Source organism: Pituophis catenifer, unplaced genomic scaffold (genome assembly GCF_029215685.1).
Source record: "Pituophis catenifer annectens isolate HBS135680 unplaced genomic scaffold, rPitCat1.0.hap2 SCAF_1, whole genome shotgun sequence".
NCBI classification, from domain to species: domain Eukaryota; kingdom Metazoa; phylum Chordata; class Lepidosauria; order Squamata; family Colubridae; genus Pituophis; species Pituophis catenifer.
The window spans coordinates 297,632,674-297,657,303 of NW_027256881.1; the positions used below are offsets into that span (position 1 = coordinate 297,632,674).

The 24,630-nt window shown below is 35.9% G+C and overlaps 1 protein-coding gene across 3 annotated transcripts in view; it reads left to right on the plus strand.

Annotated features, from left to right (window-relative positions):
- YLPM1 (YLP motif containing 1) overlaps positions 1-24,332 on the plus strand; it is a 61,022-nt gene extending 36,690 nt beyond the window's left edge. For 2 of the 3 annotated variants that reach the window (XM_070940833.1, XM_070940842.1), the window contains 8 exons: positions 1,620-1,796; positions 4,505-4,588; positions 5,733-5,816; positions 6,488-6,571; positions 14,769-14,820; positions 20,914-21,044; positions 23,506-23,686; positions 23,939-24,332. In XM_070940833.1, coding sequence (XP_070796934.1) covers positions 1,620-1,796; positions 4,505-4,588; positions 5,733-5,816; positions 6,488-6,571; positions 14,769-14,820; positions 20,914-21,044; positions 23,506-23,652 — 759 coding nt within the window. In that variant the 3' untranslated portion in view covers positions 23,653-23,686; positions 23,939-24,332. Of the gene's footprint in view, positions 1-1,619; positions 1,797-4,504; positions 4,589-5,732; positions 5,817-6,487; positions 6,572-14,768; positions 14,821-20,913; positions 21,045-23,505; positions 23,687-23,938 lie in introns of those variants that run through there. The other variant, XM_070940851.1, reaches the window with a different exon arrangement.
- Positions 24,333-24,630: the final 298 nt, after the last annotated feature.

Genomic DNA, 24,630 nt, shown 5'->3' on the forward strand with positions numbered 1-24,630 from the left:
TGACAACTTTTTCAATTGAACAGATCTTTGATTATGTGTCATTAAATTGATATTGTCTCTTACTGTACCATTTAATCTGTATTTTGGGGTTAAGGAATTGGTTCCTTTAGAATCAAATGCATTTTAGAAGGCTTTGCAGAATTTTCCTGTTAGAATAGTTTCTATTCTTCATGGTTCCCTGATTACTAAGTAAAAAAAGTATTTGATTAATTTGATTAAAGGTGTTTTATTGATGGGACATTAGCTTTTTGCCTCAGAAATACAAGATAGCACTTATTGTAAGAAAGACAGTTTCCAGGTCATCACATGAATCAAGCCCTATTCCTTCATTTAAAAGGATGTGAGAAGAGAGATGGGATGTAGTCTCAGCTGGCCCTGCTGCTCTCCATGAATCTGAAGAGAATAATATGCAGCAAGCAGATTCCTGTACACTTTCAATGCACTTTAAAATTCTGCAAAATTCTGTTTTGAAATCCCACAAAGTAAATATAGCAGGTTTAAGCATTGAGGAGTTGGAAGGGTCCACAAGGATCATTTGAAACTTCTGTATTGTTCAGAAATACCAATTTCTGAACCTGGAATTTCAGTTTGGAATTAGTGATAGTTCAGTCAAGATTAAATAAGCAAAATGTAAATCCAGGGAACATAAATATAATGATAGGATACTTTGAGTGCCTTGGATTCTTTTTAAATTATCTGGTTAATAGCACAGCAGTTCTCCTGGACCAGACTGTGTCATTAAATCAATCGCAGTGTTTGTGGCGAGATAGATGGTCGGATATGTTTTTGTTCACTTCCTGATAAGATGTGGATCTATGTATTGTTTGAACTATTGTACTGTGTTCTAAGCCAATGGACAATTTCAACTTGTGTAGAATATCACTATAACTATACTTAATTAATATGATGGATTTAGTGCAGTGATGCATTTGAGATAATGTCTCATTTTTTCTGCAGGAATAAAAAGTTGGAATATGTCCAAAACAACCCTGGTTAAAGCAGAAATAGATTCAACACTCTCCAGATTTTGAATTTCAGCTCCCATCCTAACTCCCATTCCTAATTATCAGCAGTATTGATTCTTATTTTTTGGCAAAGTATTAGAGCAAGTGATAATGACATTTTCTGGCATTAGTGGACATTTCTGATCTTTTTAAGTTTGACTGTCAGAATGGACTTGGAATACTGAGAAATTCTCTGTGGAAGCAAGAATAGAACAAGCCTATTAATTTTCCTTGATTGGCCAGCATCTTTCAGTACTAAGAACCATAGTAGCCTTCTAAATAATCTTAAGAAATGGAAATTTGTGTGAATTATGCCCCACTACTTCCACACATGTCAAATGTCATTGTTATTCATCTACCCAGCATTTGTGCCAAAGGCTTCCTAAGAGACCATCTTACCCTGTGGTGTTCAGGAATCTGTATAAAACTGCTGCATGGGTTTATCCATATTCATAATTGAATGCTAATAACATGCACTTCCTCATTCCTTTTCATTTCATTTTTATAAATTTTATCAGTTATTCATTTCTAGCATAGGACAGTAATAGATAGATTTAAGTTCTTCAAGTAAAAAAGCTTGGTTCTTTGCCTAACATTCCCCTTTTTTTGGATCAGATTTTGGAATATGAATATGAAGCTGATATGGAAGAGATCTATCGTGCCAGCTTGTTTAAAACTTTCAAGAAGACTTTGGATGATGGATTTTTTCCCTTCATCATACTTGATGCTATCAATGACAGAGTACGGCATTTTGAGCAATTCTGGAGCTCTGCAAAAACAAAAGGATTTGAGGTAAGCATCCCTAGGTCATTTCTGTGGGTATTAACCTTTCTAAAACAAACTTCCAGTGACTTGGAATCATAAACATTAATATTTTGTAAGATAGGCAATAATAGCAGGTTTAGGTATAGGTCATTGTAAGATAGCACATCAAAGATCCAGTAAATGTTGAACTGACGAAGAAACAGAACTTACCAATAGTATTTGTGTTTTGTGTGCAGAAGGGTCTGGGTTCATTCCTCTATATCTCTGGGATAAATTTCTGTTTGAAACCTTGACAAGCTTTTGCCAATCTCTGCACTCCGGTTCTTTGGGTGAAAGTCTACACCTGGCTTTTGAGTGGCATGCAAGAGCTCAACATTCGAACAGCAGCACAGGATGTAGGACAAAAGTTACATTTTAGCCATATGTATGTATGTATGTATGTATGTATGTATGTATGTATGTATAGTTAATATTTCGGGTTTCTTCCCGTGTGATTGTGGATATATCCCTAAAAGGTATATCCACAATCACACGGGAAGAAACCCGAAATATTAACTATACACACATACATACCCGTGAAAACTTACATAAACATAAACATATATATATATGGGGGGGGGGGTAATTGCATGGGTTTGAAGGAGACATGCTGAGATATTATTCATTTGTGGAAACAGGTGGCTCTGGGGTCCCAGTCTGGAAGTGCAGAGTCTAGGATTTTCATAGGATTTTCTAGCAGGTTCTGTCAGCAGCTGCAGCTTCTAGTTTCCTTGGCTGGATGTCACAGTGGCGTAGGAGTTCTTTCATAGCAACTTTCTAGTGTTTGCATGTTCAACCTCAAAGTCTCTTCCCAGAGTCCAATAAATTATAGAGCAACTGGCAAGGGGTACAATGGTTATCCATTCTGATGACATGTCCCAGCCATCTCATCTGGGTTCTGATAATCATGGACTTAATGCTGATGGATTCTGTGTGATCCAATACCTACAATATCTCCAGGTTGGACAAACACTTCCCAAGATGGAGCAGAGAGTACCATGTGAAATTTCTCCAGTTTAATGTGCCTTCGGTATGGAGTCCAGGATTCATATCCATATAAGAGGGGAGGGATAACCTGTTAGCTTTCAGCTTTGTGGAGATATGGATGTGTATTGATTGAGCACTCTAGTATGCAGTCACTCCAGTGCCTGGCTGACCTTGCTGATCTTGAAGTTAATTTTTTTGTCAAAAGATCCATTGCTGGAGATGATTCGTCCCAAATAATTTGAAGCTGTTTACATTTATCAGCTGAGTGTCAGTAACACTCAGCTAATTTTTGGTTCAATGGGCTTGGTAGTTGGCATGGGCTGGTAAAGTATTTCAGTCTCGTTGAGGCTGATAGGTCGAAGAGCATAGCAACATCTGAAAATGTGTTCGGCATCAACTGTAGATCGCTATTCTTGTACACCAGGAATGCACAGTCATTAGCAAAAAGAGTTGACTGAATGGAGGTACTATAGTCTCTAATCTTTCTTTTTTAGGGAAGGTTGTTGAGGGGATGGTTGGTATTCATCTACAGGTGGCCCTAGATGTAACGCATTATCTGAACACTTTTCAGGCTAGAGCACAGTAATGAAATAGCACTGAGTGTGTTTACAGATGATCTCTGGGTTTAGAGACGGGATGGTGCAAGTTTCTTGACCCTTCTGGATCTTTCGGCAATTTTTGATTCTATCAACTGTGATATCTTTCTAAGCTGACGTTAGGGGCCAAGAGTGTTTCACAGTGGTTTCCCTTTTGCCCTGTCTGGTTCCAGTCAGTGTTGGTGCTGCAGGAAAGGTCATACTTTAGGCCCCTGCAATACAGGCAGAGCTCAGGACTCTCTTTTTTTAACTTTTTCATGAAACCACCGGGTGAGATCATTTGCTGGCATAGAGTCTGGTATCGGTATACTAAGGTTATCAGTTATACATCTCCACTTCTGGCTAGGCAGATGAGGCTGTTGCGATTGTGACCAAGCGCCTTGAGCTGTGAGAATCTGGATGGGGAGGAACCAATTTCAACTCAAAACTGGCAAGACAGAGTGGCTTTGAATCCCCCAGGGTCTGCTAATATCCCATCTGTGATTCTGGACAGGGTGGAACTTTTGAAGACAGAGCTGGTATACAATTTGGGGTCCTTCTAGACTCACGGCTACTGCTTAAGGATGGTAGGGAGGTGTTTTTATAAATTCCTCTTGTATGCCAATCGCATCCTTTCCTGGTCCAAGAGACGTTACTCGTAGTCACTGATGCAGAATGTGGAATGCCATCCTTCTTGAGATTTAACAGACTCCAACCTGTTTAACCTTATACTTAAGATCTGGCTCTGTCCCCAGACTCTGGGCTAGAGTGAGGCCAAAGCAGGATGAGAATGCTGTGGGTTGCACCAAGAAAGTATGGTTTGGGCACCAGATTTTTCTGTTTCAGGTTTTATTCGGGTTTGTTTGTTTGTTTGTTTGTTTGTTTGTTTGTTTGTTTCTATGGCTGTATATAGTTTCAATTGGTTGTAAGCAGACTTGGCTTTAAGATGGACAATTATAGAAATGTTTTAAGCAAATATAAGACAATCACTTGATCCGGACAGTGATTATGCTTCTGCACCTTTTTTATATCTTATCGGCCACATTTGTTCAGTTCATGAAACACCCATTGAAAGATAGTTCTGCCATGGAATATATGTTTTCAAAGACATTCCCTCTTTTTCATATATCTTAGGTTTACTTAGCTGAAATAACTGCAGATAATCAGACTTGTTGCAAGAGAAATGTCCATGGACGCAAGCTCAAAGAAATCAATAAGGTAACATTGTAAATAGATTTCCTCAACATTACAGTATTAAAAATTTTGTATACAGGTAGTCCTTGACTTACAACAGCCATTTAGTGACCGTTCAAGTTACAATGGCACTGAAAAAAGTGACATTTTTCACACTTAGCAGCATCCCCTTGATCACATGATCAAAGTTTGAATACTTTGCAACTGGTTCATATTTATGATGGTTGCAATGTCCGGGGGCCATGTGATCAACTTTTGCGACTTTCTGACAAGCAAAATCAATGGGGAAGCCGGTTTCACTTAACAACCATGTTACTAACTTAACAACTATAGTGATTCACTTAACAACTGTAGCAAGAAATGTCATAAAATGGGGCAAAATTCATTTAACAAATATTTCACTTAGCAACATCGATTTTGGGATGAATTGTCATAAATCGAGGACTACTTGTACTGGGGGAAATGGAGGAACAAGCTGGGTTTAAGAATTTTAAAATGATTGAATTTATTTTAGAAGTCAGTTTTTCTGTTCAGTTTCCTTCTTTTGTTCTTCTGTCATTTGGACCAGATCTGATTTGGAAGTACTTATTAATATTAATATAATATAACGCACATAATATAACGCACATTATGTTATAATTTACCAGCATTTTTAATCTGAAAACATAGGGCTACATCTCTCTCTTATAGGTAGTTCTCAACTTATGACCACAATTGAGCCCAAAATTTATGTTGCTAAGTGAGAAATCTGTTAAGTGAGTTTTGTCCCATTTTACAACTTTTCTTGCCACATTTGTTAAGTGAATCACTGCAGTTGTTAAATTAGTAACATGGTTGTTAAGTGAATCTGGCTCCCCCATTGACTTTGCTTGTCAGAAGGTCGCAAAAAGGGATCACATGACACTGCAACCGTCATAAATGGGAGTCAGTTGCCAAGCATCTGAATGTAAATCACAAGCCTATGGGGATGCTACAACGGTCATAAGTGGGGGAAATGGTCATAAGTCACTTTTTTCAGTGTCACTGTAACTTTGAACAGTCACTAAATGAACTGTTGTAAGTTGAGGACTACATGTACTTAATTATACTAATCAATTATACTTATACCCAGATAGCATATATTCCCAGTCAAGGACTAAACATTGTAGTTTTTATTTTTCATTTTCAGATGGCTGATCATTGGGAGACAGCACCCCGTCACATGATACGTTTAGACATTCGCTCCTTATTACAAGATGCTGCTATTGAAGAGGTGAGATTTGCAAAAACACTAATTTATGGAAATCGGTAAAGAAAATCTATGAATTATACTTAGAAAGGTAGAAATTGTATTTTAATATGCAATGATTATAGATTGAGTTATTATTAAATAAGATAAGCTTCTCAAATTAGAAGTTTTGAAGGGACATAATTCCCATGAGTCATAGACTTCATTCTTTTGCGCAAATACGTGCAGAATATGCTATCCAAAAATAAATTTTCTGAATAAACATTATAAAATACAAATTAGTTCAATGCTAAATCTATGCAATGTATCTGAAGTTCTACCTTTGGCGAGGTCTTTATAAGTAGTATTGCTATACCAAAGCATAAGAATGGCCATTAACCAGTGAATAGCATCTAATAGTATCTATTCACTGACAGTGTGATTCTTTCATGTTCACAGTACATATCCTTTGTGGAGGTAACCTTAGTGCCTGAGCAGAAGTCTGATTGCAGTAACCTCATATATAACCTAACAGTTCTATTCATGTTGATCCTCTTTTTAAAAAGTGTAAAATTTGAAACTATTAATTATTTAAGTGAATTCTCAGAAAGTTTTTGTGTGTTATTTTAAATTTATAGTTTATTTGATTCTCTCATAAGTAGCTAAAACCAAACTAGATTTCCAGTGATACAATCCTGCTATTATATATTGATTAGGTGGAGATGGAAGACTTTGATGCAAATATTGAAGACCAAAAAGACGAAAACAAAAAAGATGCAGAAGAAGAAGAGAGCGAATTGGTAGGAAATGCCCCTGCAACAATTTTTTATTATAATCAATAGCAGATTTTATATTTGCTAGAATTCCGTCTGCTTTCTCACTACCACATTCCCAGTCACTGCTTTAATTCTGTCATTTTAAGAGCACTGAATTGAATATATAAATTAATATTTAAGAATTCCTTAGAAAAATGTAAGTCTTGAGTACTAGGGATCAATATTCTGTCTTCTATTAATAGATGTTACAAACTTATACAAGCTATAAGTTAGTGCCTGAGAAGTCAATTTTCAGATGGAATTGAGAAATTCATGTTTAAATACCCAATATAAAAAGCAGTTAAATAGTTTGTTTCATTAGCCATTTTCATAAGAATTACAGGTGAAACTCGAAAAATTAGAATATCGTGCAAAAGTTCATTTATTTCAGTAATGCAGCTTAAAAGGTGAAACTAATATATGAGATAGACTCATTACATGCAAAGCGAGATAGTTCAAGCCTTGATTTGTCATAATTTTGATGATTATGGCTTACAGCTCATGAAAACCCCAAATTCACAATCTCAGAAAATTAGAATATTGTGAAAAGGTTCAATATTCTAGGCTCAAAGTGTCCTACTCTAATCAGCTAATTAAGCCATAACATCCTGCAAAGCGTTCCTGAGCCTTTAAATGGTCTCTCAGTCTGGTTCAGTAGGAATCACAATCATGGGAAAGACTGCTGACCTGACAGTTGTGCAGAAAACCATCATTGACACCCTCCATAAGGAGAGAAAGCCTCAAAAGGTAATTGCAGAAGTTGGATGCTCCCAAAGTGCTGTATCAATGCACATTAGTAGAAAGTTATGTGGAAGGGAAAAGTGTGGAAGAAAAAGGTGCACAAGCAGCAGGGATGACTGCAGCCTGGAGAGGATTGTCAGGAAAAGGCCATTCAAAAGTGTTGGGGACTTTCACAAGGAGTGGACTGAGGCTGGAGTCAGTGCATCAAGAGCCACCACACACAGACCGATCCTGGACATGGGCTTCAAATGTCGTATCCCTCTTGTCAAGCCATTCCTGAACAACAAACAACGTCAGAAGCGTCTTACCTGGGCTAAAGACAAAAAGAACTGGTCTGTTGTTCAATGGTCCAAAGTCCTCTTTTCTGATGAGAGCAACTTTTGGATCTCATTTGGAAACCAAGGACCCAGAGTCTGGAGGAAGAATGGAGAGGCACACACTGCAAGATGCTTGAAGTCCAGTGTGAAGTTTCCACAATCTGTGTTGATTTGGGAAGCCATGTTATCTGCTGGTGTTGGTCCACTGTGCTTCATTAAGTCCAGGGTCAACGCAGCTGTCTACCAGGAGATTTTGGAGCACTTCATGCTTCCTTCCACAGACGAGCTTTATGGGGATGCTGACTTCATTTTCCAGCAGGACTTGACACTTGCCCACACTGCCAAAAGTACCAAAACCTGGTTCAATGACCATGGGATTACTGTGCTTGATTGGCCAGCAAACTTGTCTGACCTGAACCCCATAGAGAATCTATGAGGCATTGCCAAGAGAAAGATGAGAGACATGAGACTGAACAATGCAGAAGAGCTGAAGGCCGCTATTGAAGCATCCTGGTCTTCCATAACACCTCAGCAGTGCCACAGGCTGATAGCATCCATTCCATGCCGCATTGAGGCAGTAATTGATGCAAAAGGGGCCCAAACCAAATACTGAGTACATATGCATGCTTATACTTTTCAGAGGTCCGATATTGTTCTATGTACAATCCTTGTTTTATTAATTTCATGTAATATTCTAATTTTCTGAGATTGTAAATTTGGGGTTTTCATGAGCTGTAAGCCATAATCATCAAAATGATGAACTTTTGCACAATATTCTAATTTTTCAAGCTTCACCTGTATATGTAACTAATCTTTTTCTAAGTATCAGGATATCTCTTACACATATAAACATAAATATGTATGCTCAGACATAAATCCCATTGTGTTCAGTGAAACTTATGCAGAGGAATTTGTGCTCACAATGTTAAGCTTTTGAAGAATTTGCATAGAATGCTTATTCATATGAAAAGAGCAAAGGGGTAATTAATTCTTTCTAAAGGTGGGCAGCAATTCACATTCAAAGAGAAAAGGGCAATTCAGGACTTGTGTGGGTGCTTGTGTTATACCTGTCAGTTGCTGCACCTTCCCTGGACTTGAAGACTGCCATATGCAATCCCAGCAAAATATGTATTTGATTGAAGGATGTGCAATGTCCATGGTCACATATGTTTCAAATCACCTTTTCATTTTTGAATCTAGATCAGTGCACAATCCTGCACAAAACGGAGCTCATTCCATCAATTGAAAGTTCCAGTTTCAATTCAGCTTTCTGGCTGAAGGGCAGTATTCCTCTGACAACCCAGTACAGAGGCAAAGCTGACTTACTATAATCATAAATATCATATCAGGGGATAGAAATCTGTGTTTTTCTTTCCTCTTAAAACCATGGATTTACAAGGTAAAATAGGAAGGGATATACTGGACCTCCACCAATTCTAAATTACTATATTTGATCCTTTTACTCTTTCTGGCATCCTTTTTGGCTTGAACACAAATGTAGTTTTTATTTTATTTATTATATTTATCTGCTGCCACAATCCAAGTGACTCACAGCACTTCTATTTTGTTGAAGCTACACCTTTTCAACTTGGGGGAACATGTTTCATCTTGTCAGAAGCTGCAATAAATGCTTTCAGGAAGGTGAAAAAGTTGCACTGATACAAGCCACAAGTGCTTCTTGGAAGGGTGTAAATAAGGGTATTTAGGTATATCTGAATACAGTTTTCTATATGGCTCATGTTAGCTGTTGTGATAAACTGAAAAAATATATGGCTAGAACTTGTAGCCAAATCCAACAGCAGCCAACTGCTAGAGAGAAAGTTCAATAGACACTTGTGGGGTGGGGAAGAAGGGAAATTCTGATCAATATGCGATTTTTACAACCTCAAGGAGGCTAGAAGATCCAAGCATACTTGGTCAACAAATTGGCAGTCATTAATATTGATGCCCTTCTGTCTGAAAAAGTGGATAATTACTATTTGAGTAGGTTTACTACAGCTCTTCAGCCATATGTGGGAGTTCACAACCAACGTTTATCCTTCAATAGAGTACAACTGGATTGTGCTTGAGAACTAGCTACTAATCCATAAGGTAGGTTCATTCTCCCTCTTTCAACCAAGTCAAGCAAAAAGTTTCAGAAGGTTTTTTTATGCCATTGCTTATTTGTTGGATAAAAGAACTTTCAAGGAAATTTTAGCACCACCTCCTGTCCATTCACACATACATATTTGTTTGATGTTTCTAGATTTTACTTTTTGAAACAGTTCTCCAGGAAAATAAAGAGTATACTGTCTGACATTGACTGAAATGGAATAGTTGGATCCTTCCAGGATACCCAACTGAATTCTTAGTTGGTTCATTAGGAATGGTATATACAAAGGCATCAAGAAATAATTGATGAATCCTTATTATGAAAACACGTTTCTTTGTCTCTTGTCAACATGAAACATTTTTTATCCAAGACACTATGAAATCCAAATAGATGTTTTCAGTTGCCTTCCTTGTACTGATACCATTTGGTGAGGATGTGACCAATCAGAACTGGAGTGGTTCTGTTGTTTCATGTTGACTACATAAATTTCTCTCCTCTCACTACTTCATTTGTGTGTTTCAATATGTATGCATCCATATGTACATATACATGCAAATATAACAGCTTTGAGTGAATCGCCCCTGCATCTAAAGAATTCATTTGACTGTCATGAAATAAGCTGTTCGGCACATGAGCAGCATTATCTGGAAATGACAAAATACTTCTCAAATGTTATCAATTTCTGATTAATAACATTTGATCTCAAAGCAGCAGAAAAATAATCCAATGTATTGATTGTTCTCGGAAAATAAAGTCTGAAAAAAATTACTAAAGGAAAAAAAAGAAAAGTTAACTATGTATCTTTTACGTTTAATTTATCAAGGTGCTTCTCATACATATACACAAGGAAACACAACATTCTTATTTCTTTACAATATAGCTGGACATAATCTTTTTCAGAAGCCTGCTACTGACTTGGTTTTATGATTTGCTTTTATTTTGAAATACAATTTTTGAAAAGATACAACATTTAAAATATTTTCTACAAATAAAATGTATTCGTAATTATTTTTTGCAGAACACCACCAACATAATCTTTCACCATTTTAACAACTAAACTATGAAAGATGCATAGTGAACGCCCAATTCTTTGTAGCGTGCTTATTTATATTTTATACTGTTTCCACATTATTGAATCACCTCTTTTTATTTAGGTTCTTTCATGTTAAAAGCTAATGTGTTCTTATATGTTGTTGTTTATCCTACTACAAAATCTTTCCACCAAGATGGTGCTTATTAGATAAGCCTTTTAGTGATAGGGAACTTGAAATTTTGAAAATGGAGGTAAATGCAAAAGTCTCAGGTAATATATTCCAAATCGACATACCTAGATGCATGATTTTGAATGTTCTAGATTCAAAGTTTACTGTTTACCTTGGAAGGACATCAAAAAAATTTCATGTAAATTACTCTGGAGCCAGGCTTAGAATTATACATTTCCTTGTCATCAGATTGATTTGAGAAAACATGTAGATCTTCCACATATCTAGTATCATGTTGTCTCTCTCAGAGCACTGGCATATTACATAGCATTTCCTATTCATTTTTGCATGAATATTCACTACAAAGAGTAGATAAGCAAGTATTAAAAACCCAGATATGTATAGAATTATTGAAAATATTTTTGTGGAGGAAGTTTACCAGCAGAATCAATGAATTTCTGAAGTGTTTGGGAACTATTTGATGATCCAGTGAAGAACAGAAGGACAGCCTGTCTAGGTTACTCCTGAAATATCTTCAGCTTATTAAACGGATGGCCGAAAAATAAGCTTGATTGCAAAATACCTACACTTACATCTTTGCTAAAGAAGGAAAGCTTGGATTAACCTTTTCCCGATGCAAAGAACAATAATAAATCAATCTAACTGGAAATAAGGTTTCATAACTTCTTCTTCAGATAGCTTTCTGTTAAAACGTTATGAGATCTTCATTCTTATCCTACTTCCATATTTTAATTTTTTGGAGTTTTCATTGCTTTTAATGGAGCCTTTTTTATTATTTTATAGCAACTTTGTTATCAAATATAGCTTCTATTGCTGTTCCAATGTCCTTAGAAAATGAATTTTATAAGGTGATTTTCCTCCATAATTACTTTCTAAACCAAGCAGAAGATGGAGATCATTCGTACAGTAGATTGCTTCAGAACTAGTGTATTCCTGAAAGGATTGTCCATTTTTGAACCAAAGTTACAGTTGCTGTACACCCAATAGTTGGCTGTTCTACCGTTTGAATTAGAAATAGAATCTAAACTGGTTATAAGATTCTTTTCTGGTTACATGGAAAGAGACCCATGTGTCTCAGCTTTTATCACTAAATTTCCCAAAACACAATCCTTTTATGATATCAGTTCTTCTCTTTGTAACTTTTTTTTCCTTTTAAAGGCTCATGGATTGCTAAAAGTTTTGATTTTAGGAATTAAAACCTTTTCTCCAGGATTCCGATTATCTGCTCCCAAAATATGGGCAGGAATTTTATTGTGAAAGGAGTTTGAAACGCTTTCTTCTGAATGGACAGAAGAAATACTTGTCTTCACAGGCAATTTCTCTTTAGCCGTCTAGATTTTCTTGTGCTAAATCTTTATTTTCCTCATGAGAATTATGACTACATCCTTGAAAAACTGCTGGACCACACCAATTTCTTTAAGCCAGTGTCCTGGTTCCTATAGTAGTCAAGTAAATGTTATGGAAAGCCCACAGAACATAGCCCTTGATCACTGCTGTGCTTCAGTCACTGGTCAGAAAAATGCAGTCTCTGATTCTGGAAATGGCTGCCAACAGCCATGTCTATATGCCTTTGAATTCCTGTCATCCATGAACGTATCACATTCTCTTAAAGCCTCCAAGATTAATAATTATCACCATTCAGGTGAATAAAATTTAAACATCAGTAACATGAGCTTTTTAAATTAAATAATGCTTCTTTTAATTGGACGAGTGATACAATTCTTTTCATTCTTACGCATTCTATGTTTCAAGTTCTTAACATTTTTATGTTGGAATCACATATCCGCCGGCTTGAGAGCAGGTGCTGATTTTATTCCTTCCAAATTGTACTCTTTCTTTTTAGAAGACAAAAATGATCAAGAAGACCAAATATACAAAGAAAAAGCAGAACTGTAATTGCAGTATAGAAGGGGAAAATAAACACTTTCCTGTATTGTTTTTCCATTGTCTCCTTTCCTCAAAAATCTCCAACATGGAATTTTTCATTCAGAGTTTATTCTTCCAGATGAATGTATTCTTATGAAAAAGAAAAAAATACTGAATTCAGATAATTGCTTTTCATGGAGTAAATGATGTAAATATAAATAACTAAATTTCTCAGTTACCAACATAAACACCCATCTCCAAAGCACATTATAGAACAAATGATAGTAACATGGCCATTTCAATCAAATCATCAGAAACCAGGATGATAATTGCCTATGGAATAATGCATACGAAGAAAAAAATAAATGGACAATACAATCATTCTACCCTAAAGTGCCAGGATTTTAACTAGCATCTGAGAATTAAGTACTGTGATATTCTATACTGCTGCTACCTGTAGTAAACACATCCCGCCGCTTCTCTTAGACAACTGCCAAATTTCAGATACTAAGAGCAAAAAGAACATGACATGTGTACAGGACGGCAAGAATTAGCATTTGGATCTGAACCAGAAACCAACAAGCAACCAGTGCAAATTAATCAATTTGCTGGGCCAGCAACTTTTTTCCTCAGCCTTTCCAGACATTTTTCAAGAGCAGCCTGTTCAAGAAATGAAATATGGAAGTTCACAGAACATAAGCATACAGTTCCAGAAAACCATGTTGCTGAAGTCTAAGTTGCTAAAAAGCGTTCATACTTCTTGCAGTTGGAAATGGTTTCAGATCAAGCAGTGCCAAAGAGCTGCAGTCTACATTCCAAATAGTTGACAGTCTATTTCTAAATCAGGCAGCCTATCAAACAACAATATTTCTATTTATACACATTATACTTTAAATCAATTTGAACCAACAGTTGTATTGAATAAAATGTATTAAACAATGACTGAGGTATTGGGTTATAATTCTACTATTAGTCCTTCACCCTAATTTAACTAGGAAACAAGTACATGTCCCTGGTTGGATGAGGAATCCTGCACAAACACACGTGCTTCCTTGGCCAAAGTTCAGTGGACAAAAAAGGTGAAATATACCATCAGCTGTTCAGAAGGAAAAGCAGAAATTGGATCTAATCTCTAAATAGCTGATGAGTGAAATTTCATCTTGGGAAAACGTGGGTCGCTTATGATATCCTGCCTGCTCCATTATGTACGCTTCTGGATCAGACTCTGATGAAGTTAACGAGTTACATACTTTTGATAACTAACAACGTGAGATTTCCATGAATAAATGCTTTCTGTCATTTCTACTGGTTTTAACTGGTTTTTTTCAATCAATTCTTGTATCAGTAAGATGTGTTTTTTATGATTAAGTTCTTTTCTGATTCTTAAAAAATACATATTGAGGGCTGAACTAAAATGCAGAAACCCATACTAATGAAAAAAAGAAGCAATTTTAGGATACTTTTGTAAACAAACATTTGTAGACGGTTTCCTAGAAATAAAAAACAAATAATTGCCAGAGACATTCATACTTATATAATGGGCTTCTGAAATCTTCATCCCACACTGTGTTTCCATATACAAAGATGACTTGTGAAGATACCATTATAAAATTCTATGTGGAAATCCCTGAGGCACATGAATTCTGATCATGCAACACAAGCCACACTGAGAAATATGTCATACCTTATTATTGTGAGATACATTCCTACCATGAAATTATTGTAAGATACACTTTATTGAGAGAGACACACTTGTGCTGGATGCAGAGTGACTATGAATATTTTTCATAGTGCAACATTTTATAATTCCAAATCAAGTTTATAGTTCAGATTGAATATTTTAAGAAAATGTTTGCAGTATAATTCTGTTGCAGGATAAAATGTGTTATATGCTTTCTGTATATTTCTCTAATCCTTCGAGCTTCTCTCTGTATATGATTTAGGGTTACATTCCGAAAAGCAAATGGGAGATGGATACTTCTGAAGCAAAATTAGGTGGGTATTTAATTTATTTTATTACTAAAAAAAATCCTCATATTTGCACAACTTAAGTTTCATTGCCTGATCACATGCTTGAGCAAAATATACTGAATTTGACTTTTTTGATGATACAGCTGCCTCCAGGCAGTGTAATATCCTTTTATCTCTGAAGTTGCAATGCTATAATAATCAGATTTTTAAATTTTAGTTACTTGATATACTTTCGTGATGTAGTTTTTTATATATTAATATTCAAATATATGAATGGTGAGTAAAGGGAATTATTTGTAATGGCTTAGCATTTCCTACAGAGCTGACCAATTTTATGTATGCCATTCTTTAGATCATTTTATCTATATGTTAAGCTCTGATTAGACTAACATTATTGTTCAACATTATGCCTTGCTTTGGCATGGTTGCGGACAGCACATATGGGTATCATCTCAAAGCATTGTTAATCTCTTACAACGGTGCTGGGCATGAATACGTTCTATAATGTAATGAATCTCCAGTGGTTCTCAGAGAAAAGAACTAGAAAGATGAGATTTTATATCCTTTTTTGTTCTTTTCTTGGAAGCCATTGCTTTAAAACAATTATTTGACCAGCGTAAGTATGTGCTTTTGTATTTTAAAAATACTATTTTAAATAGTTACAGACATTGAATTATAGCATTTGAAAAGTAGAAATTTTCTAGTAGAAATAATAATATATCAGATGTGTCTGGACTACAGCTGGTCATAATGAGGAACAATGTCATATTTAGAGACATCAAAGAATCTCACTAATCTTGGAGTCTTTATAGGACAATATACCAATAAGTATTCCCTTTCAAGTGCTTTGATTTTCAGAGGATTATAACATTCAAGGCATTAGGAAGGATTCACTTGGCATCACTATCAGATAAGCTCTACTTATAGATTGCATTGAATCTATCCAACATAAATAATTTATGTGATGTGGGAGAGAGAGTTATTATTTATTTATCATATTTGAATGGCTGTCCATTTCACAGAACATGACTCTGGGTGGCATACAGTAAAAAATATAAAGCAGCAATATAAAAATAAATTGATAATTAAAAACACCAATATTATGATTAAGAGGCAAAAAGAGTATCAACTTATTCCCTTGAGACTTCCAGGCCTGCTGACACAACCAAATCTGTTAGCAGGGATGGGGCCAACCTCACTTCGGAAGGGTGGAGGTGGTGTTGATGATCCATAGGGTGGATGCCATCATAGAAAAAGCCAGATTCCTGAGTCCCACCAGGTGTAGCTCTTTACCATACAGGAGCTGCAACATACCTTGTGCCAGACGTGATGGGTTGGGCAGATAAAATCAGAAAGAGATGGTTCTTCAAATAACCCAGCCCCATGGCATGATAGACTTTAAAGCTCAAAACCAATACTTTGAATTGGACCCAGAAGCATACTGGTAACCAGTGCAGCTCGCATTTTTGTTTAATGTTTTTACATTTCTGAAGGATTGGCATCAGATTATACATATATAAGGTTTCTTTACATCTCAGATCTGTTCTTTTAGTGAACAATTAAAATGTCAAAAAGAAATCCACCATCATGCCTTTACAATAGATGACCTTGTGCTCAGCAAGAAGGCCACAATAAAGTACTGAGTAGTTGAAAAAGATTTGATTAAAGCGAGTATGTGCAGTCATTGAATATAGAATTTATTGCGAAGCCGAAGGCTTAATATCATGATTTGTATCTTTTATACCAGGGGTGAAATGCTACAGGTTTGCTCCAATTCCAGCACACTGGTAGTAATAAAAGCTACCGGTTCAGGTGAATCGGTAGGGGGGGGGAAAAAAACCGCTACCGGTTCGTCCGAACCAGTATTTCCGACAATCAGCTGTGCCGCGCAATTTATATTCACTAGAAAGCAAGAAATCCTCCTTTCTAGCAAATCTAAATCGCGTGGCACAGCTGTTTCCCCCCCCTCACAGTTCTACTTACCTTCTTGAGACTCCTTTTTCCATGTGAAGTGCGCGTTTGGCACGCATTGTGCATGTGCACGCAGCGTGTGTTGGCATGCACTGTGCATGCGCGCATAGCGTGCATTTGACACGCACTGCACATGCACATGCAGTGAACCGGTGGCAAACCTCTGAGGATTTCACTACTGTTTTATACTATATAAATTAATACTTTGATTAATTCATCATAGTTATTTATTGAATGACTATAGAAAATATACATATTTTGCCATAATTAAGGAATTGTTTAATATTTAACATAGTGCTTATTTTATTTTCTATATCCAGATATACCATCTTAAATTCTTTGCATGTTCAGTCAAATCATTCTCTCTCCTCCCCCTCCCCCTCCTCCAAATACCCTGGAGGCTACATTATCTTCCTGTTGCATGATTTAGTTTCCTAGTAATGCCATAATCTGTAATTTTTTCTTCTAAGATAAGTTCAATATTTTAAGCTAAGGAGGCAAAGGGTTCTGGTGGCATTGTGTAAGATACAAAAATGAGAAACCTTAACATAACTTGATCCAATAAAATACATTAAAATATTCATAAGCAAAGAATTAGTAATATGGCTTTCTACCATATTATGGAAACATTCCTTGCTAAGTCTGTGGTGTAGACTACATATGGTGAATCTCTAAGCATTCGTGCATCGTAAGAGTTTACTTCATGCATGCATGTGACATAGTTTATTTTCATGGATTGTTCTAAATAGATATATAAATTCATAAGAATTGATATCACTTTTTGCAATATTTTTAAAATAAGAAAAAGTCCTGAAATGATTTTAAATATTTCTAATCCACTTCACAGTTGTATTTGTGATACCTTTACCATATAATCAAAATGAACACTAAATAGTTCAATGCCAAAATAAAACTATTGAAAAAAATAAAACTGTTTTAACCCGCTGGAGCTTTAGTGAAAACAAGCAGTAAAAAACTCCCAACAAAAGCTGTAGCAAAGGTGGCTTTGAAAACTATGATTGCAACCCAGCTCGCCAGGGTATATAAATGGAGCAATTAAATATGATCTAAAATCTTTGTTCTGAGCCTGCCTATTTATTTATTAGTAATTGGAAGCTAGTTGAATATAATAAAGTTATTATTATTATTATACTAATATTATACATTATTATGATGTGAGATGTTTGTTACATTAGATAACATTATTGATGCTGCACTCTGAATTAATTTTAATTACTGAATAGCATCTTAAAGTAGACCCAAATAAACCAAATCATTTTAGTTCAGTATCTGTGTTACCATGGTGTGGAAACCTCCCAAGAGGGCTACCTTTGGTGTATCAGCTGAAATTGATTTAAAGAAATGCGCTATGAAAAGTATATAGCTTTATTTATAACACAGTTTGTAGTAACACAAACATGTAGGGGATTTGATCAATTAACGGTTGCTAAACTATCCAGACCATGCTTTTATATTTTGGCAACAAATGTGCTGCAGTGTTAGCTGGCTACATTCAATTTGATGTTGGATGGCACATAAATAAGAGTCCCTTCCAACTCTGTTATTCTGTTAAATAAAATATATAAACCATAAATAAGAAAAACTACAGTTGTTAGTCGATAACAATGAGAATGAGCTATGCCTTCACTTTTAATATCATCTGACAGTTCTTACATTCCTACATTCTTGTTAACTTCTACTTACTGACTTTCTTCCAGCTTATTATCAACTCTAAACACCTGGTTCAGAGCATCTGCAGTCTTTCTAAACTTAATGAAAAGGCAGCAGAAAGGTTTCGGGTGGGGTTTTTCTTTGTTTTATGGTATAAGAATTTCCTGTTGATTTCCTGTTGACATTATTAATGTCGAGTAGTTTTTAAGTACTATCAGGTAAATGAAATTTTGTAGAAATCTGTATCATGTACAGTATATAGTGGAGCAAAGCAGCAACCCACCAACACAATGTTTTGGAACCAATTGGTCATATTGAACTGTAGGCACAAAAACCTCCAGTTTCCATGGGAGATAGAGAATATAAACATGTACTCTGGTCAGTATTGTTAAAAACTGATGAAAAGTACAAAAACACTCCCGTGTCTTCTTAGTTACATAAGTTGACCACAGTCAGACAACACAGTGATAATGTTCCCAGTCAGACAATACAATGATAAAGTTCTGAAACTCAATTGCTGTCGTTCCTGGTGCCAACAAAATCAATAAAATGTCACTAAGTATTAGCTTCCTGATTCTAAAAACATTCCAGATGTTATTTGCTTCAAATATTATCTGTAACATAATACAGCATGTTATATTAGTGTTTTATTCTGTATATTATCAACTTTTTGCATATTTGCTTGTAAAGGAATAATATGTGAACTAAAATGTATTCTGTTAATTCTTTTGATCACTTATCTCATAATAATTCCTTTCATGCATCAATTTTGCCAGTAGTAAATCAGACGATGAAAATAGACACAGTTCTACTCAGATATAATTTGGTATTTTATAGTACAATGAAAGGTTTGTTCCTTAGAACTTATTTCTTTGTTTTCTAGTCGAATATTGCATAAACTATTCTTGTATCAGTTGAACAGAAGAATTAACTTGTTGATAACTTGTGTCTGTTAACAATTTGTGGTTGCAACAGTAAAAAGCAAGGTGTTTATATACCCTTTTATATTCTCCTTCCCATTCAACCTTTCCTTCCTGAATTTGTTCTTAAAGGCAAGAAAAATTAGCAAATACAATCACACACAATATATGCATACATAATTAATAATACTTTTGGCTTGTGTGCAGGATTATTTGGATTGTGATTTGAGTTTGTGGCAGTTGCTGAATAGTTATAATATAAATCACATATAATCTGAAAAGTGCATATGGCTATATTTATTCATAGTTTTTACACATTACCTCATGCTGCTCATAATCTAAGTCTTAAATGAAATTGGTTTTGGTAAAATAATTAGTGAAAATGTTCAATAGATTTCAGTACATTTTTACTGTTACAGAAAAACTAAAGCCCTTAAACCAGAATAAATTCTTCTGTTAACGGAATAATTAAATACAGAATGTTAACTGGCTGCTTTAAAAAATCTTAAAACATAATTATAAGTTTAATAACCCACTTATTATAATTTTGCTAAGCTTTTAACTTCTTCCAGTAAAAATAACACAACAAACCATATACATTATTAGGATAGAGATAATTCTGACATAGAGAAACATAATATGTTAATTTTCAAATCAGTGCACTTTTCTGCATGTTTTGTTAACAAATAAGTATGTAAGTTATTTAAAACTCAATTCAGAAAACAGCATAATATGGAATTTGCTATTTTAATAGTCTATGATAGCCATTTTAAATACTCTTTAAATGTTTATTTTGCATTTAAATATAGGCGTATTTATAATAAATTTAAGATCGGTCTATTTCACAGTATGATGAGACTGGGATAATAATTTTAAACAACCTGTCTACTCCACAGTATGGTGAGACTGAGAAAGACAGTTCTTTTGTATAAGAGAAACACCAGTTTTACTTATAAATGCTTGCATGTAGCCTGTAGAAATGGCTTCTTAACAATAAGTTTGAAAGATACTGTTTTAGAAAAATGTGTTGATCCGTATCAAATAATTACTACAATCACATATTTCAACTTTATATCAGCTGCTGAAGCAAAGGCAAAATACCTCTGATCTGCTTTTGGATTTAATTCCTCCTCAGCTGGTATTCTGCATTACATTCAAATTCTTTGGTGATAATTCTGAAATAATGTTCCATAATGCTTGGTGGAACATCTCATGCATCATCCATGGTGTTGGCTTAAAACATAGAACGGAACTTCTAAACTGGTCTTCAGAAATGGTTGAAGTATCGCCATTGTACATGGATTCTGTTAGTTATTCGAGACAAGTAGTAGTTTCCTTTATACATATACATGTTCATATTTTGCACACAAAAGGTCGAATTTCGAAAGGGTAGAATGGGTGCTCCATTTTGAATTTATGCCACTCACAAAGACATCAACTAATGTTTGGATTTCATCACTATATATTGTCAGTGACCTGTTTAAGAAAATCTCCATGCATTGTGTTCACATATGCAAATTTTTCTTTAACCATAAGGCTATGTGTTTGTTCTCAGACAAATTGGATGGGTTGCGAACTGGTACTAAGAGGAAACGTGACTGGGAAGCAATTGCCAGCAGAATGGAAGATTACCTTCAGCTTCCAGATGATTATGATAGCCGTGCTTCTGAACCTGGGAAAAAAAGGGTAATAAATATCTTGGTTTAACATACCCAGCCACACTGAGCTTTACGAAAGCTCTTAAAACTTGGCCGTTCTGATAGGGTGAATAGTTCTATTCTTGCAATGGTGATATGTTTGTTAATGGAATGCTATTGCTCAAAAGTATACTGGATAAATCATGTTGGTATAGGATTCATTTATATCTGGAGAGAATAACCTTTCAGTATATTTAACATTGTTATGTTCGATGGAGTTACGTTAACATATGGATGGGATTGGTAAGGCAATTTGTTTTTCAACACTGAACTGCCTATTGGAAGTTTACAGTTTTAGGTGTTTGTTATCTCAAAATGGCAATGACCAGTTATGGTTAGTGGGGACTCCAAGAGCTGTGAAAAGTGACTGTGGGCACAACCTTATTTTTCAATGGAATACACATTCCTCTCCCATTCAAACTAATCAACTAAATGCAACTGGATGTAGGAGCATTGCGTTGTTGTCTCAGCAATTGAGAGTGGTCGTCAATATCTCCTTGAAATATGTCTATGGAGATTCTCTTCTTGAAATAGCTTTTCACCTTTTTACCAAGGGCATGCAAAAATTGCTTAGATTGTTATTTTTAAAAAGTTTTTATGAGGTTTTCTGGCTTTTGACTGTCCATCCTGCTGACACATTTTGTAAATTGCAAATTCACTGACGTATCTTTTCCCCCTCATTACTTTAGTATTTCGTTTCTCAGTTTCATTATAATCTAATTAGTATAGTTTTTACAAATAAATAATATGGATGAAAGAAAGCAAAATGTGAATCAAGCTAACAGTTTAATTTGTATACCTAGTGCTTGGTATAAACTTGGAAAACAGACTGGTTAGAATATTATCTGTGTCCCCTTTATTTATTTATTTATTTATTTTATTTAAATTTATATACCGCCCTTCTGGTGGACTCAGGGCGGTGCACAGCCACGTAAAAAACATCCAATACAAAATTTAAAAATTTAAAAGAATTATACCCTTTGGCCAAAAATTAAGAACCTTATGACTAAAACGCATTAAACAATTAAAAAATCTAATATCTCAAAAATGGGGGGGGGGTGTTTCACGCCAGCCCTGCTTGATGGAAGAAAAAAGTTTTTAGGGCACGGCGAAAAGCCCGGAGATCTGATATCCTCCGTATCTCCGGGGGCAAATCATTCCAGAGGGCAGGTGCTGCCACAGAGAAGGCCCTCCCCCTGGGGGTCGCCAGCCAACACTGCCTAGCTGACGGCACCCTGAGGAGTCCCTCTCTGTGGGAGCGTACTGGCCGGTGGGAGGCTATTGGCAGTAGAAGGCGGTCCCGCAAATACCCAGGTCCGATGCCATGGAGCGCTTTAAAGGTGGTAACCAGTACCTTGAAGCGCACCCGGAAGTCCACCGGGAGCCAATGCAGCTCGCGCAGGAGAGGTGTCACATGGGAGCGCCCTCTCGCTCCCATAATCCCCCGCGCAGCCGCATTCTGCACCAGCTGGAGCCTCCGGGTGCACCTCAAGGGGAGCCCCATGTAGAGAACATTGCAGTAGTCCAGGCGGGAAATGACGAGTGCCTGAGTGACTGTGCGTAGGGAGTCCCGATCAAGAAAGGGACGCAACTGGCGAATCAGGCGAACCTGATGAAAAGCCCCCCTGGCCCCCCTGTCTTTAGAAGACAGCCGTGCATCCAGGAGGACACCCAAGTTGCGAGCCCTCTCTGTGGGGGCCAATAACTCGCCCCCAATAGCCAGCAATGGCGCCAGCTGGCTATATCGGGACGCCGGAAGCCACAGCCACTCGGTCTTGGAGGGGTTGAGTCGAAGCCTGTTATGATATGATATTGGTGACCTGTATTTAGAATAGAGCTGAATACAATAGCATTTAACTTCAGTAATCAAAGTAGAAAGCATAAAAACTCCAATGGTAAAAAATTAGCAACATTCCTAAATATTCAGAAAACAAATGCATATTGAGTGCTTCTGAAGAAGGCACCAGTATCCTCAGAGCTTGTTAGAGGAATTCTAAAGTTGTGTGGAACAGTCACACCGAGCTCTAAGGAACTAAATAGGTCCTTGTCCAAAAAGAAACAGAATTTAAAATATAAGTTAGCAAGTATTGAAAAATAAAAAATAGAAACTTTTTGAAAAAGAATTCAATTATTCATCCATTTTTCCAAGTAGGAAGGTTTGTGAAAGAGGACAAGATTAAAAAGATTTAAAAATACTCTTATTCTTTTTCTCTTACAAATATCATCTTCATCCAAATGTTTGATTTTTAAAATCACAAAATTAAACATGGGTAGAAGTTAACCTTTTGTTCACCTATAAATACATTAGGAAGCTCAAGTGAAGTGATGGCTAATGCCTTTTCTAAATTGTCCGAAATCTCTGCAGGGGGTAAAATTGTATCAGATTTATGCATGTTGCTTCTTTTTCCTGAAATGACTGTTATCCAAGCAGCGCGTCTTTTTTTTAATAGGTAAGGTGGGCAGATCTTGAAGAAAAAAAGGATGCAGACAGAAAGAGGGCCATTGGTTTTATTGTGGGACAAACAGACTGGGAGAAAATCACAGATGAAAGTGGTCATTTTGCTGAGAAAGCCCTCAATCGCACCAAATACATCTGAATCAGTTGGCACATGGAAGATGTCTTCCTTTAAGGTTAGAGCTGAACCTTCTATACTTTCATATGTACTTGACAATGAGCTAATGAGCATATAGTGGATGGGGTGGATCAGGACATTATTTTAATCATTTGGTTAAAACCAGATGTCTAATCTCAGACTGCATGCAGTTTGGAGAGAATAACACAGTTCAAACATTGGGGGAAATCCAGGTTTACTATCAGCTGTGATTACTTTTCCCAGGCCTGTATACTAGCTCATCCTCTAACCTTTTTATTTTTCTCTACAGGCTGTTCGCTTTGGTGAGAGACGTACACAAGGTGGTATGGTTGGAACATGTCATTGCCCATCTAGAGAGCTTTGTGATTCTTTCCTTTTGAACTTTTTTATTTCATTGTGTTCCTTCAGTTTTAATTGTTGATATCCAAGATCCCCAAGTTATATAATATCCTCTTGCATCTAAATGTGAAAAATAATTTTATGTTAAAATCAGTAGTCTTAGAGTTTATGTGTACAGTAGAATTGCAAGACAGTACCGAAGCCATTTCCTCTGCTGTACTCTGACCCAGTGTCAGCATTACTTTGTATTGTTGCTTTGTGCTATTGTTATTTTATACTGTACAAACTTGGTAGTTTATTGTAATAGGAAACAGAACAATAAACTTTCACTCTGAATTTAATAATGTGGTTGACCATATATTTATGTTTGCTATAATCTCTGTATTTGATTTTTAAAACAAGACTTCCCTAAATAGAGTGTTGGAGATTGGCAAGAAGAAGATGAGGATGGGCCCAAAATGTTTCTGGTCATTAAAGTGCCCTATTTCCTTGTACATAAATATCTTCAAAGCATTTTTATTCTCCACACAACTTTATTCTTCACACACTCATCAGTGCATTGGCTTAAAGCTATCCCAGCTGTCTGTCACAAGAAGAGAACTTTAATTCATATTTGACTGAAAATAATCTGTCACCAAATGA